Below are 14,952 nucleotides of genomic sequence, written 5' to 3'. Positions count from 1 at the left end.
ACAGAGTGTGGGCTCAGTACACACTTTTCATGGCAGTACAGACTTCTGCAGATGTGATTGTACTGAATGCCCAACATGCCCTATGAGGCCGCACCTTAGAGGCAAGTAAAGCTCAGAGAAGGTAAGTAACCGGCACGGGGTCACAGACAGGAAGAGACAGAGTGGGGATCTGGGCCCACGTGCGCACGGCCTTCAAGCTGGCCGGGCGGGTGCTTACGTCCTGCTGGAGACGGTCTACGGACGTTGTGATGTCCGCGGCTCCGGGCTGCCTGTAGTTCTCGGCCAGAGTCCGGGCCAGGTGCTGCTTTAGTTCGTCACTGAGCTGGAGAGCGGAGAGGGAAGGCGCCATCAGCAGAATCGCTCAGGCCCGTCTTGCCCCCCAAGGCCCACCCCGAGCCAGGCCAGCTCATTCCCAAGCACCGGGCATGCTGAGCGGTGTGAGGGCAGAGGGGTCCCAGTGTAACGGGAGCGTCCATAGGAGACGGCACAGGACACGGGGTTCCTGGAGAGAGGATGCATACGCATCTTCTATCTCCAGAGAGGAGATGGGCAGGGCTGGGCTGGGGAGGGGCCGGCTCAAAGCCAGTGGGAGGGCAATGAACCTGGGACCCAGGGAGAGGGAAGTGTAAAATCTTTTTTTCATTTGATCATGAGGTGATACTCAAAATATTTACAGTTACCCTGTGGGAAGCCATCGGTTGTACGGGTACTGGCTTAAAAGAACCGGTGTGGTCATCTGTCTCATGCCGGTCATGATCTTGAACCCCTGACTCACAGCACCCGGTGGGAAGGCACCTGACTGGCCAATTTGTCCTTGACCGACGCAGGTAGGCGAGGCCTGGGGTGGTCTTCATAGTCCGGCAGGCAGCCCTGGCCCCAGCCTTGGTCCTTGGATGCCTGACAGCTGGTTTCGTCCTCTATCTCTGCTTTGGAGGGGAGACGGGCCACCCCACCTCCCGTGGGGTGTCCCCACTCTCTGATTCCCACACTCAACACATCAGATCCCCAGATGGGGCAGAGAATTGCCGGAAGTGGGACAAGAAGGAGGACCTGATGTGCCGAGGACTGATGGGGCCTGGGAGTCAAGATCCCCCTGGGGTGTCACTGCCCTAGCTCCCCCATTCCTGTTCACCCTGCCCCATGCTGCTGTCGCCTCCGGGGTGGGGGGGGGTGCTGATGGGGAACATAGTAGGACATTTGCACTCACCCTCTGGTAGTACAGGTGGGCCAGGACCCCCGCCACCAGCTCAACCAGGAAGATCACCAGCAACAGGCAGAAATACTAGGAGAAAGGAGTGAAGGTGGTCACCACAAGGATCAGGCCCCAGTAGGCAGATGGTTCTCCCTATGACAAATGTCTCCCCCAAGCAGTGAGGGGGGTGGGGTGACCCACCAGGGACCCCATCACTCATACTATCTTCCCCCTCTTCCCAATAGCTCTGGATAGACTTGCCTTTCCCACCTGCTGGCATGGAGTTCCCCACTCACCCCTTCACCCACTGGTCTACTTTCAGTTCCTTAGCCCACCCACCCAACCAGTGCTCATTAAACACCCACTATGTGCTGGATATCCTAAGTAAGACAGTCATAGCCCTCAAAGAGGGCACAGATAAGTAAGTGATTATAATGCTGTGTTACAAACGTTACAAAGGGGCAAGTCCCAGAAAAGATGGGCGGTCCTAGGTGGAGGAAGGCAGTCAAAGAAGGCTTCCTGGAGGAGGTGACACCTGAATGGCATCTCTAAGGAGGAGCTTCCAGGTGAAGAAGGCAGGAAGCATGTGCCAGGCAGAGGGGAGAGCATGTGCAAAGCCTGGAGAGTGCAGAGGGAAGTGGAGGGAGCAGAAGAGGCTGGGCAGCCGCCAAGGCTCAGGAAATTGCAAAAGGCACCTGCCCGGGGAAAGGTATTGGGCCCTTCATGGCCCTGCAGTGCATTCTAAATTCCGGTCGCCACCACTGCTTGGCCTTGTCCAGGCTCGGGGCTGCTCTGCACGCTTCCTGGCCTGTGGGCTGGTTTCCTGGCTCTGCTTTCGGCTGTGACCTTTCCTGTATCTGCAAGGCAGGAGGCTCTGGGACACTGTTCCATCCTGGGGTGTTCTTGCAGAGGCCAACAGGTCAGACATGTGTGTTAGGCCCATCTGGCTAGGACGGGACGGGGAGGAGCTCCAGGCAGGGGAGAGGGCACAAAGGGAGGGAGAGAGGAGGAGGAGCAAAGGAGCACTGGTGCCTGAAACGGGAGCCCTCTGTGGCAGCCCAGCAGCGACGCATGCCCCATGCACAACAGTTGGTGACACCTCCTTCTCCCCCAGGCACCACCCGTCAGCCTGGCCATGGTCACTGGGATCCCTGGATTGCAGGAGACACTCAGCCTCTGAAGGAGCCCTGAAACTCCAGGACTCCTCCAAGTAGGGGAAGGAATGCCGGCAGGAGGGGACGTGATGAGAAGACAGCTGGCAGGGCAGGGGCTGTCGGGCCAGTTGGGGGGTGATGTGAGTCCACGGGCCCCGAGACCTTGCCTGACTATCTCCCAGAGCCCAGCATGGAGCCAGGCATGGGCAGGACTTAAACACAGAGGGAGGAGAGGGTATTTCTTTTCACGAAGAACGTTCCATCCACGGGCAAGTTAAGTCAAGTTAAGTCAACTGCGCGCCTCACCCACAGCCATTTTACTGAGCCCACGGTCTCTCAGGCTCACAACTGCCCAGCCCCCGGGGTGAGGGAAGCTCAGAATGATGGCAAGAGTCCAAAAGGAGGTCCCTGGTACCTCCTCCCCTATGTGCCCCAAGCTCCGTGCCGCCCCAGAAAAGGCCTCTGGTCTGCATGTCCGAGCTTGGTCCATCCCCCACCAGGATCGGGCAACCCCCGGCCACCCCTAGGTGAGGCTGTGGAGAAGGCTGGTGCGGTGAAGTGGGGGACCCAGCAGCCTTGTCAGCCCTGTGCCGCCTCTGGATGGAGGCTCAGGCTGTCTATAATCTCCAGGGCACCTGGGGTGAGGTCTAGAAATGGAGGAGGAAGCTGCAGGCCCATGAGGGCATATTTCCTGGGGCTCGGGGGTTTCTCAAACCCCGGGAGAGGTCTGCTGAAGGAAGGCCCTGTGTGTCTGGGGCAAGGGAACGTGTGGGGTGCTGTGCAGGTCTGCAGGCAGGGGCTGACGAGAGGCCTGTGGATGGGCCCTCTCTGCCTGAGGAGGTCTGGAAACCTGAAGAACGGTGGTGGAACGTCAGTGAGCTCTGGTGGGCCTCGGGCTCTGCCACCTGCAGGCTCTGAGAGACACGGGTCCGGCGTCCCAAAGAGAACACGTGGCTCTGAGAGTCGGGCGAGCTGGGTTTTGGCCTCCTCAAGTCCTGCACACGGTGCAGCACCCAGGGCCACACGCGGTGGCCGTACCTGTGGGACTGAGCCTGTGGATGGGGAGAATGGCCCCTTCGATGTCCTGTCCACCCCGAGCAGCTGGAAGGACCCAGAGGGAGGAAATTAAGCTTCACGGTGGACTGACCTGCTTCTCACTCCCAGAGCTTGTGGGTGACAGACAGCCCGAGGGGAGCCAGACTCGTCAGCCAGTGGCAGGCCCAGTGGCCTGGGCCAGGCTGTTCCCGTCCTGAGACAGCCCAGAGCGGCACTGACATCCAGCAGCTCCTCTCGGACTCGGCTGCCCTTCCTGCTCACTCCAAACTGCCCCCCACAACCCCCTGAGCCCAGCGCTTGGAGGCTACCCCCCTCCTACCACACAGGATCCTGCGTGCAGGCACGGCCAGCCGGCGGCTCCCAGGCTCCCTGCTGCACCCTCAGTTGCCCTCTGGGGCATGGGAGGCAGAGCCGAGGGAGCCCGTAACTGAACGGGACTACGCTGGTCGCTGGCAGCAGGAGGACAGCATCTTGGCGTCTGGCCGCCTTCCCTCTGTAGGGGTGGGAGAGGCTCCTCTCCCCCTCACTGCTCACGATCCCGGATCACGGGGGACTGTCAGCCGAGAGTTGTGCTGGACGGCGTCATGAAGACTCGGCAGTGGCCTGCCACTCCCCAGGGAAGTCACTGCCACCGCTGGAGCTGACGCTGCGCTGGGAAGGGGGTGACGGGAAGGGAGAGACCTGAACCACAGCCCTGACGTCATGGCGGCCCACACTAGTACACGCCAGCCCCTCAAACCTCTTGGGAGGCATCACACGGGCTACTCCACCAGACGGAGCTGTCAGGAGTGGGGACAGGGCTCCCTCCCGCCCAGGAGCCCCGGCTGCTCAGAGGTCCTTGGGGTTTTGGGGGTCCGACAGCGGGCTGCCAGGGAGAGGACAGACAGGCTGGGTGGCTGGCCGGCATGGGCACGGGCCCCAGGCAGTGGCTTTGGTGGCAGGAGAGCTGCAGGTGCGTGACTCACCTACGCGGGGGAGGCCGTGGGGAGCCATGAATCACGGCTCCCAGGAAGCAGGCAAAGGTTCATGCTCGCTGGGATCCTCCTGCACGGAGGGTCCTGGCGGCTCTTCCTCTGGAGTTGGCGGGCTGGAGCCCTGGGGAGTGGGGCCAGGCTAGTGGGGGTTTGCCACGCGAGGCCATGAGCTGTGACAAATGCCTTGCCTTTGCCACTTCCCCTTCCACGGTTACCAAGCCTCCCTGACTCCCTCAGTGTGCTGCATCACCCCAGCACGTCTCCGGCACAGAGGCCGCAAATCTGCAAAGCAGTGCTGTTCCTGTACACGGTTCCCGAAACACAGGCCTAGCCGCCCGGCCTCCGGGTGTTTGCCCGCAGTGTCCCCCTGCCTGGAATTCCAGGGCCTGCCTGTCCTTCATCACCCAGCTTGGCCGTGGCCTCCCCTGAGCCTTCCCTGGGTCCACAGTGGGTGTTGGCCTCCAGCCCACAGGGTGCTTCATCTGCTCCCCCTTCGATACAACATTCTGCGTGGTTCCTTCTCCCCAGCTAGACTTTGGCCTGTCCCTGCATCAGCCCTCGGCCTGCCATCCTGTTCCTCACGGGCTGGGTGGGCGATGCGACCTTGCCCACCACTTTATGGTTTCCCTTGCTTGGGGTGTTATGGCCCCACCTCCCCTGAAGGCCTGTGGGCTTCTGGTGCTTTGGGGTCTTTCCCAGTGCCCGGAACGGGGTTGGGTCTAGACGCACGCTCGGTAAACGTCACCGGATCAAGACCTGTGGGTGCCCTTCTTACCAAGCATGGTGTGGGGCCGAGGGGACAGGCCAGCATATGCTGGCCCCATGCTGGGGGGCAGGAGCTTGGCCATCTTCTGATCTGTGGGGGACACGGGATTGTTACTGTAGTTTAATTGATACCGGTGGTTCTCAAGTGGGCACGATTTTGCCCCCAGGGGACAATGTGGCAATGTCTGCAGACATTTTTATTATCACACCTGGGGAAAGGAGGCCGCCAGCATCTTGCGGGGAGAGGCCAAGGATGCTGGCGAACATTCCCCAGCACACAGGACAGGCCCCGTGGCAAAGAACGATCTGGACTAGTGTCACGGGGGCCAAGACTGAGAAACTGATTTACACATTCAACTTCATATCCGAAGGCTTCTGATTTGCATATGTGCCCCTCTGCCCTCTGGGAGACATGAAAAGGAAGGTCTGAGGCAGGCTGTCTAATTCCCAGGAGGCCTGGGACTGAACAGACAGAAGCACGCGAGGGGCTCCCTCTGTGCCTGCCTCAGAGGGGACTCTAGCAGGAAATGGCTTTCTCTGACTTCAGGAAGGGCCAGGGAAGCCTCCAGGGCTTCGGTTCCCAGGCCCTGGGGCACTGGGGGCTGTCATGGGGATGCTATTAGTTCAGGTGCCTCCTGAAATGTCACAGCTGGCTGTCCCCTGGCTTCCCCCATGGGAGTCGGGAGGGCTGGGCCGCTGCTGGCTCCAGGAAGCATGAAGACAGCCCGGGGGTGACAGACCTCAGACACCCTGTTTGTAACTCAGAGGTGTCCCACTTCAGTGTAAGTCAGGACTTACCAGGCCCCGGGCTGTCCGGCTGCCCCAAGCGAACCAAGCCAGGCCAGGGCCCATGGGCCTAAGTTGCAGGAGGCAATAACCCAGCTAAGGGTGCGCCACCGTGCCCAGCAATTGCACTACTGGGTATCTACCCTAAAGATACAAATGTAGTGATCCGAAGGGGCACGTGCACCCGAATGTTTATAGCAGCAATGTCCACAATAGCCAAACTATGGAAAGAACCTAGATGTCCAGCAACAGATGAATGGATCAAGAAGATGTGGTATACATACACAATGGAATACTATGCAGCCATCAAAAGAAATGAAATCTTGCCATTTGCGACGACGTGGATGGAACTAGAGGGTATCATGCTTAGCGAAATAAGTCAAGCAGAGAAAGACAACTATCATATGATCTCCCTGATATGAGGAAGTGGTGATCCAACGTGGGGGGTTTGGGGGGTAGGAAAAGAATAAATGAAACAAGATGGGCTCGGGAGGGAGACAAACCATAAGAGACTCTTAATGTCACAAAACAAACTGAGCGGGGCTGGAGAAGGGTAGAAAGAGGGTAGTGGGGTTTTGGACATTGGGGAGGGTATGTGCTATGGTGAGTGCTGTGAAGTGTGTAAACCTGACGATTCACAGACCTGTACCCCTGGGGCTAATAATACATTATATTTTATAAAAAAAATAAAGTATGAAAAAAAAAAAAAAGCAGAGGAGATATCGTCCTCTACGGCGGGAGCCACGGAAAGACACCCTCCCACCAGGGTGCAAGGGAGAGCCAGGAACCGTTCCTTGGCAGGGTCAGTGCCCCCTCACCACAGTGGCCCAGAGTGCACACAGTGGGGGCCCTGGGGCAGTGAGGACCCGGCCTGCTTATGAGTACTCTTCCTGCCAGAGATGAGCACAGCCGCACTCATCATGTGGCCAGGCGAGCACCGACAACGTCAGCCTCCCGGGAATCCCGAGACACATGCACCGGGAGGCAGAGCTGCTGGTCTGAGGTCACATGGCAAGAACATGGCTGAGCCCAGAAGCCAGACCCGGAGATGGCATGCTGACTCACTGTATTGTCCCCACTGCCCAGGGATGGGGGGTTGGATGGGCTCACTGCAAAACCCCTGGGGTGGATACAGTGAGATCCTCAGCTGTAGCCCCCAGTGCCAGCAGGGCAGGCCAGGTGTGCTCCAGGGGGCCTCTCCTAGGCAGGCTCCTTCCTCAGCAGTGGCTTCCCCTGCTTGGCGCCCTACCTTCCTGCCTGGGCCAGGATCATGGCCACGGCTCTCATCTCAAAGCCCAGCGGCCTCCCAGGCTGTGCGGCACTCCCTGGGGGTGGGGTGGGGTGGGGTGGGGTGGTGTGTGTGTGTGTGTGTGTGTGTGTGTGTGTGTACAGCGCCCTGCACACCAGAGGCCGCAGGCCTTTGGGCTGCTCTCCATGCCCCAGCCTGGGACTCACTGTCCCGACCGCGTCTGTGTCACACGTCGTTGGCCATTGAGTCTCAGCTTAGGCGAGGCCTTCCCAACACCCCCACCCCCATGCCAGAAGTTCCTGACCATGACCTCACTGTGGACATCCTTGTTTCTGAGCCTCCGTCAGACTCCTGGGTCTCACACGTGTCTTGTTCCCCAGCACTACAGCGACTTTGGTCCTCCTTCGCCCCCCTGCTCTAACCTGTATCTTGTTTGGTCCTCACAGTCCCTGGGGAAACTTGGGGTGAACCGGACCCACCCCGCCCCAACTCCTCCCTGACCTCCAGCCACCCTAGGATTTTTGTGACTGGCTGGTCCCTGCACTCAGGCCTGCCCCCAGTCCTTCCAGAAGCAACCACTGAGGCTTGCTCTGAGACAAATCAGGAGTGAGACTTCTACAGGAAGTTCTTGCAGCCCCTGTGCCCAGTGCCCTGTAGGAACGAGGCCACTTCAAACTCTAGCACAGTGGACCCCGAGCATGGAAGGAACCAGGCTGCTAAGCACAGAAGGCGACGCGGACATTTATCCTCCCTCGGTACCCTCCACATTTTTGTTCTCTTTAATTTTTTAATGGTACCGTTTGGACTAGAAGCGAAGTTGGATGTTTTCTAAAGCTATAGATCCAAAACGAAGCTGGAACAGCACAGCACTGTCTAAACCAAACCAACACTTTCTTTAATGAGAAGCTCGGCAGGAGCTGTGTGGAAACATTTCTCATGGTGACACTCCGGTGATTAATTAGGGATTGACTCTTCGGATGGACTAATACTGCATCGGGCAAGCTGGGCCCCAGACGCCATTTCTGGGGCATTGTTACACTTGTGGGGGGGAGTGGGGCACAAGTCCAGGCAGCTCGGCACCAGCTGGGGCCCTCCCTGCAGTTAGTTTTAAGAACTTTATACAGTTGGGCTTTTGGAACTCCTCTTTGGGCTGATTCTGCCGCAAAGAAGGGAACTTCGCCCAAGCTTTCCATCCCCTGCCTCCTCTGCTATTCCGCACTATCAGAGACAGAAACCCAGAAACGGAGCCACAGCTGGAAAACTGAGGAGGCGGGGTGGCCCAGCAGGTGGGGGTGGGGGTAGAGCCCATTCTCAGAGCAGGGCAGCAGCAGCAGCAGCAGCAGCAGTAGCAGTGGAAGAGGAGAGGAGACACAAGCTGCTGCTGAGGTTAAATTGCAGGGAGAAGGGCAGAGCCAGAGGCTTCCTGCGTGACTGTGTGTGTGAGAGAGAGGGTGCTAGCGGCAGGCTAGGGTCAGGGAGCTGCAAACAGCCAAGGCCCAGCTGGAAACGACGGAGTCAGCTGTTTCAGCGGCGATGACCGCAGGGCACATCATTTTCTGGCTATTAACCACCGGCCGGAGGCAGTCAGGACTCAGAGGTGCTGCTGCCGGACTGTTCGTGCAGGAGAGAGAGGATGTGGGCTTGAGAGCCTCAAGCCATTCCTGTAAGGAGATGTCACTGTTCGGAGGATGAAGGTGACCTCTAGTCCTGTGGGCCCCAGCCCAGTGCTCACCGCCCCCACCATCTAGCCCCTCCACCCTGGCGAGCAGGATGAGGCCGGGCTCCTGGGCAGGGGAGACATGGCCCAGAGAACTCAGAGGCATGCTTCTGCCTGATGGATTGGGCACAGGGGAAATGGCTAACTGCTGCTCCCTGTTGTCCCCCCAGAAGGATCCAGACGTTTCCTGTTGGTATCTTCTCCCAGGCTGCAGGAGAGATGGGGTGCAGCCCGTAGGACCCTGTGCAGGTTCTGGGGCAGATGAGAACAAATGAGATTGCATACGGGGCCAGGGCAGGACCACAGATGGGGCCTGTGACAGGTCCCCGGTGATGGTAATTCTAGGGCAAGGTTGGCTACAGGGGAGAGGGAAGGCTGAGCAGGAGAAATTCCTACCAAGTCTGGAGGTTAGGAGAAGTTCTGAGGCTCAGAGAGGTCAGAGGTTCTGACCAGATGGAAACAGGAATTTAAATCCCCCAGAAGGTTCTTTGCTTTTTGATACAGGTGTCTCTTTTTCCTCACTAGACTCTTCCCTGCTTCTCCTGCCTTGTGCCCTGTAAAGCAGGAAATTCTGAGAATGGGCTTTCCCACAAGGAAAAATGGCTGAAACAGGCAGGTGGTGACCGTTTCCACCTGCTGCAGCCTAAGAGAGGGGGATCTGGAACCCAGGAAAGTGCCAGTCAGAGAAGAGTGATGCCACACAAGGTGCCCTGGCCTAGGCGTCTGGGTCCAGCTTGCCTCTGGGACAGGAGGCTGTGTGACCCTGGGCAAATCACTCACCCTCTCTGGGCCTTCCGCATAAAATGTGGGGCTTAGATGGGGAGAAATATCTCTGTGCTGCAGCTTCTTCAGTCTGTGATGTGTAGGGGCTTTGCCACCACCCCTCTACCCCCACCACCCCGGCTTCTCTCCTCCTTACTCACTGCTTGTCCTATCTGTCTGGGGAGTGGGCCTTCCTCCTTCATCTCGGGGCCAGCCTGTCCTCATGATGCCAGCTTCTCTGCTCTCCAACATGCCGTGAGTTTAGTGGGGCAGTTCTTAGAAAGGCTTGCGGGCCTGTCTCAACCAAAGCCGACCAGCGGCTAAGGCTTCTGGCCGCAGCTATAAAGCCACACACTCCAATCAGCCTCATCAGGAACGAAGCCCTTTTGCTGCCATCTCTCTGCCTCCTGGATCTTCCTTTTCAACTGACAGTCAACTCCCCTAAAACCTCCGTGAGATGTGCGGGGAGACGGAGCGGGGCACTGCAGGCCAATATGGAGGCATGGCTTTCCCAAAGCCAGCGCCACAACCCGGCAAGAAAGGAGCCCAGCTGGACACCTGTGTAGTCACTGCTCCTGTCCCAGGCCCAGGGGCACAGGGAGGACCGTGGATCCATGATGGGAATGAGGTGTGGATCAGAAACCTCGCCTCCTGGATGGGAAGGGGGGGCTCCTGCGCTCTGTCTGCACCCAGGGCCCTTGGTAGGGCAGGAAACTCTCAGAGCCCAACAGTGGCCACAGCCTCGGCCTCACTGACCATGTGCCTGGGGCCTCAGAATGAGGAGAGTTTCCACTGGACTCAGTTTTCCTCAGCGGCCAGCCATCCTCGTGGGTGTGAGCTCGTGCCGTGAGAGACACTGTCACACCAGTGGGGAGGAAATGTCCCTAGGAAGGTCGAAATACCTGTGTGGACCCACAGGCTTCTGAGTAAGTTGTGAAGGGCTATGTGGGGTTCAGATCCCCCTTACCCCCACCCCCCCCAGTCATCAAGGCCAGACTGGGCTTCATTAGGGGAGAAGGACTGTAGCATGTCTCCTTCCTGTCCTGTGGCTAAACTCAGGATCTGCTAAGGAAAGAAGCAGCAACCAAATGACAAGAGGGCATCATGGCAAGCTAAGTAAACTCTTGGATTTGGGATACGAAAGTCTGATATCTAGCAGCCATCCCCTGCCCTCCTGACACACACACACACACACACACACACACACACACTGTCTCTGAGTCTCCTTGGTCAGCCCTACTCTGAGGGAGAGGGGCAGAGAGAGCCCCCACTATAGGGTGATCATTGACCCACACACGGCCAAGTTGGGCTTTCTCCAGCTAGGTCAACGTGTCGTCTTTGGTACACGAACAGAGCTGCTGCCTGTCCCGCTGCCTGCAGCTTGAAGCTTGACCTTCACTTTTGACTAGATCAGGTGACAGGCCGCCGGGTAACTGACCCCCAGTCCTCAAAGGGCTTTGCTTTTCACCCGGAATGCAAACCATAGGTCCTGAATCCCATGGAAAGTGAATGCCCATTCCTTGTGCTGGAAGCATCCAAAAGCGGGGGTGGGGGGGGCGTGCAAAGCCAGCCGGGGGGCAGCAGAAAAGGCCCTGGACCAAGACTTGGGTGTTGACCAGGCTTTGCCAATTCCTGGCTCTGTGACCTTAGGCAAGTCTATTTTTCTCTCTGGCTAAGGGGATGGGTGGAGAGTTCGCGCCCTGGCAGTCCCTTCTGCACAGCCCCCGAATTAAGGAGGGTGATGGGAAAGATCTGCCAAGGTCTTGAGAGGAAGAGGGGCCGCATTCCATCAGGCAGCTGTGTGGCTGTCCGGCGCGGAACAAGCCTCTCTAGAAAGACCACAGCCGGCCCCCGCTGGGAGAGGTGGGGCACAGGCTGACTGGATGGGTCTCTGGAGCCGCCCTCTTGCTTCAAGGCAGACTCTTGAGGAAATATGCATCCTACTTCCTCCTCAGGAGTCTTGACAAGAGTCAAGAGTCATCTTGCCCATTTCTCGGCCTCCTCTGCACCAGACATACAGGGCCTGGAAAGGCTCTCTTGCTCTGACAGAGAGAAGTCGGGGCTCTCCAAGCCTGGGGCTCAGAATCCATCCTTTTGAAGCATGTGGGCAGCGGATTCAAAGGTCAGCGCGCCACCAACCAGACAAGGCTGTGACCACCATGCCTGGGTGGCTGATGGACACTGACAAAGTAAGGTGAGGCTGAGAAACGAGCGATGGGGAGATGCGGGCAACCCCCAGCCCTTCCGGGTCAGCGGGGTCCTTCCTCCACGACCAGCTTCCATCAAGGACGTGGTCCCGCCCAAGCTGTGGGGACCTGGGAGGGCTGGCCCTAAGAATAACTCCATTTATTTAGGTTCCTTCTCAAAGGAGCTTGGTCATGGTGATGGTGATGTAAATGATAATTATAGCCGCATTTGATGATCTTTATATAATGTGGTGACTCGTTTCCTCCTTAGAACACGCTCTCATCCTCGTCATACCTTACCCCCAGCAAAAGACAGGGATCCCAAGATGGCCAGAACTGGCCGAGTGACTTTTCCCAGTGCCAGAGTAAGTTGGGCAAGCTCTGCTACAACTCACTTTTGAACCACAGTCCTTGATTCTAGACTTCCTTGCCCTGATGAACCAGCTCTGGATGTACTGGATGGAAGTGCTGCCATCTGGGGTCTCCTCATTATCAGAAATTGGTTCTAGCACTTCTTCTGTTCTAATCCATCCCCTCAATATAAAAGAGCCCATGATGAGGACCCAGTTTAGCCCAAACTATACATCATCATCTTCATTTGGCTTAAGACATAAAAGTTTTCAGAGCCCGTATTCAAAACTCTAAAAATATCCCTTCCGATCAGGGTGGCGTCCGTCCTGGTTACCAGCCTTAGGCCTAGATGGCCTGAATTATCTGGGTCCCGCATGCAGCTTTTGCTAAAACAGAAGATCTGGTGTGAATAATTTAAATCCCATTCCCTTTCCCCTCTGCAGATTTCCTGTCCCTGATGAACGCTTCCCTCTTGGGAAAGGGACTTTAGGAGCTGCAGATATGCTAGGAGGAAGGGCTTGGACTGGGGCAGGATGTCACTACGCCATGTGAGCCGGACAGCCCCACCCGGTCCCACCTTGGCTTATTCTTGGGGAACGTTGGATGTCCAGCCTCACCCTCCGCCTGATCCCGGCTGGACGCACATCACTAGGCTGGCTGGTCTTTCATCTTTTCCTTTCCTCTTTGGGGACCACTTTGTGCAAAGCCAGACTCACAGCATTCCTCCTCTGGAGTTGCCTTCAGCCTTTAGCTGAGGAAAGATTTCAAAGGGAAGTTAGACGAGGAGTGGGGAGAAATGAGAACAGCAAGGGGCCTCCAGGAACCGCAGAACCCTTTCAGACTACCTTAGCCACATCGCTTGGCCCCGATCGAGAGCCTGGCTTGGAATTTTCCTACTTGTCTTAGCCACCTTCATGGGAAACAGTAAAGGGCTCAATGATTCGGGGGCTCAGGGGCCAGGATGGGGGTGACTCAGAACCACAGCTTCACCTGTGTTTCTGTCCTCAGGATGGTTCTGTCTTTGGTTCTTTTGTGGGGGGGGGGGGGGGGTGGGGCAAAGGGAGAAGATTCCGGGCTTCAAGGTTGCTCTTTGCTAGCCTGCTGCCTCCAGACCCCTGGGCCGGCAGCTGTGCATGGGCACTCTTCCCTGCCCTGGCTTCCAAGCCGGTGATGTGTCTGGTTAGTGACATTGGACCACAGAAGCCAGAGGCGTTGGATCAGTTCTGGAAGCGAGAGCAGGCAGGGGCGGGGAGGGGGCTGAGGTGGGGCTGAGAAGAAAGAGGGCATCTAGCACCAGCCCCTGTGCCCCCAGCCCTGCCTCAAGGCCCAGGGGGATGAGAAGGCCTCTAGTTTGTTGACCTTCTGAAGCTCAGAAGGGAGAGCTGAGAGGTAGAGGTGCACTGCCATGCAAGCAAGCCCGAGGCCCTGGCCTTCCAGAAGTCCCCATATCTTCCCGGCAAAGCCCTGGGTACAGAGTGTGGTCCCCCCAGGCAGGCTGGGACTGGACGCTGGAGACATCAGTTATCTTAATGGCTGGGCTTGGAGGGCGGGCAGGCCTTGCTCATGAATGCTACAGGATGGGAGTAAGGGAGAGGGGGCCGTGACGTGTGGCTCACAGAGCAGAAGGCTGCCCGTTAGTGTCGCTTAGACTTTCCTTCTGAAGTTCAAGACTGCCAAGGGAAGAGCTCTTATGATTGAACTGGGCTCCACAGAAGCCCAGAACACTGAGCACCCCCATTAATGCCTGGGTGACCCACACTCTCCAGCCCAGTGTCTTTGGACTAGAATGTCTATGGAGCATTGGAGCTAATGGCCCTCAAGTTCCTTTCTACATGGGTTATGTTCTGACACACACTGTTATTGTCATACTGTAATGAGCTAATAAGTGCAAGGAACTTCTACGTGCCCCCGCCCCCACCCCTGGTCTTCTGCCCTAGTATTCTGGCTAGGCCCTGCAGAGACCTCCCTCTTGTCCCCACCCAGGTCTCTGAGAGCAGCTGCTCTGCACTGACATCTGCAGATATGGAGAACGGTGCACCCCTCTGCCCACGTTACCCACTCGGCCTCCTGTCCCCCTGCCCCCCAACCTGTCAGGCCTCCCTGGGATGTGTATTCTTGTTGGCAATTCTAACCAACTGGGCTTCACAGTTCAGCTCTGGCACTTACTCCCTCCACACCTCTGGGGCCAGCTGGCTCATGGGCATGGTAGGGTACGTAATGCCCCCTGGAGGCAGGCGGGCTGAGGAGGGTGGTCCGGGGTGGGGGATGGGAGCTCTGGCCCAGGAGACAGACCCAACTGCCCCTAGCAGTATGGCCTCTGGGAAATTGCTTAAGCTCCCTGCCGGCCAGCTTCCTCCCCTCAAATGCACACCGTGAGAGCAAGTATGTTGCCGGGCTGGGTGAGGAAGAACAGAGCTAGAGGCATCCGTGTTTAGAACAGGGCCTCGTGTTGAGCTCTCAGGGACTGTAGCATCCCAGGGCTCTATTGTGAGGACAGAGCCAGGACAGACAGCTCTGAGTGAGAAGGAAGGTTCCCCAGTGAGCATTTCTGCCTTCCTTCCTGGGCTGGAGAGGTGAGTTCTGTTTCTTCCACGGTAAGATTGGCTTGTGGAAGGAAGGGGCAGTTGGTGATCACACGGCTCCTCGGCTCACCTCCATGGGCCAGAGGGCTCAGCCTGAAGCCCGAGGCCAAGCTCAAGGCCCCAGGTGCTAAAGGGTCAGGGCTGAGCAGAGGAAAGGCAGACCCACAGAGAATGGAGG

At 57.8% G+C, this 14,952-nt stretch overlaps 1 protein-coding gene across 2 annotated transcripts in view; it reads right to left on the bottom strand.

The window, feature by feature from the left end:
* The window catches only part of TSPAN11 (tetraspanin 11), a 65,517-nt gene that overhangs the window by 14,219 nt on the left and 36,346 nt on the right, over positions 1-14,952 (bottom strand). For both annotated transcript variants that reach the window (XM_032349098.1, XM_032349097.1), the window contains exons 4-5: positions 1,208-1,282; positions 218-322 (exon numbers count right to left, since the gene is read on the bottom strand). In XM_032349098.1, the coding sequence (XP_032204989.1) occupies positions 218-322; positions 1,208-1,282 (180 nt within the window). The remainder of the gene's footprint in view (positions 1-217; positions 323-1,207; positions 1,283-14,952) is intronic.

The sequence above is a fragment of the Mustela erminea genome, chromosome 6, assembly GCF_009829155.1.
Source record: "Mustela erminea isolate mMusErm1 chromosome 6, mMusErm1.Pri, whole genome shotgun sequence".
Classification (NCBI taxonomy): domain Eukaryota; kingdom Metazoa; phylum Chordata; class Mammalia; order Carnivora; family Mustelidae; genus Mustela; species Mustela erminea.
Note: the sequence above shows the minus strand (reverse complement) of the source record. Positions and strands in the feature narration are given on the sequence as shown.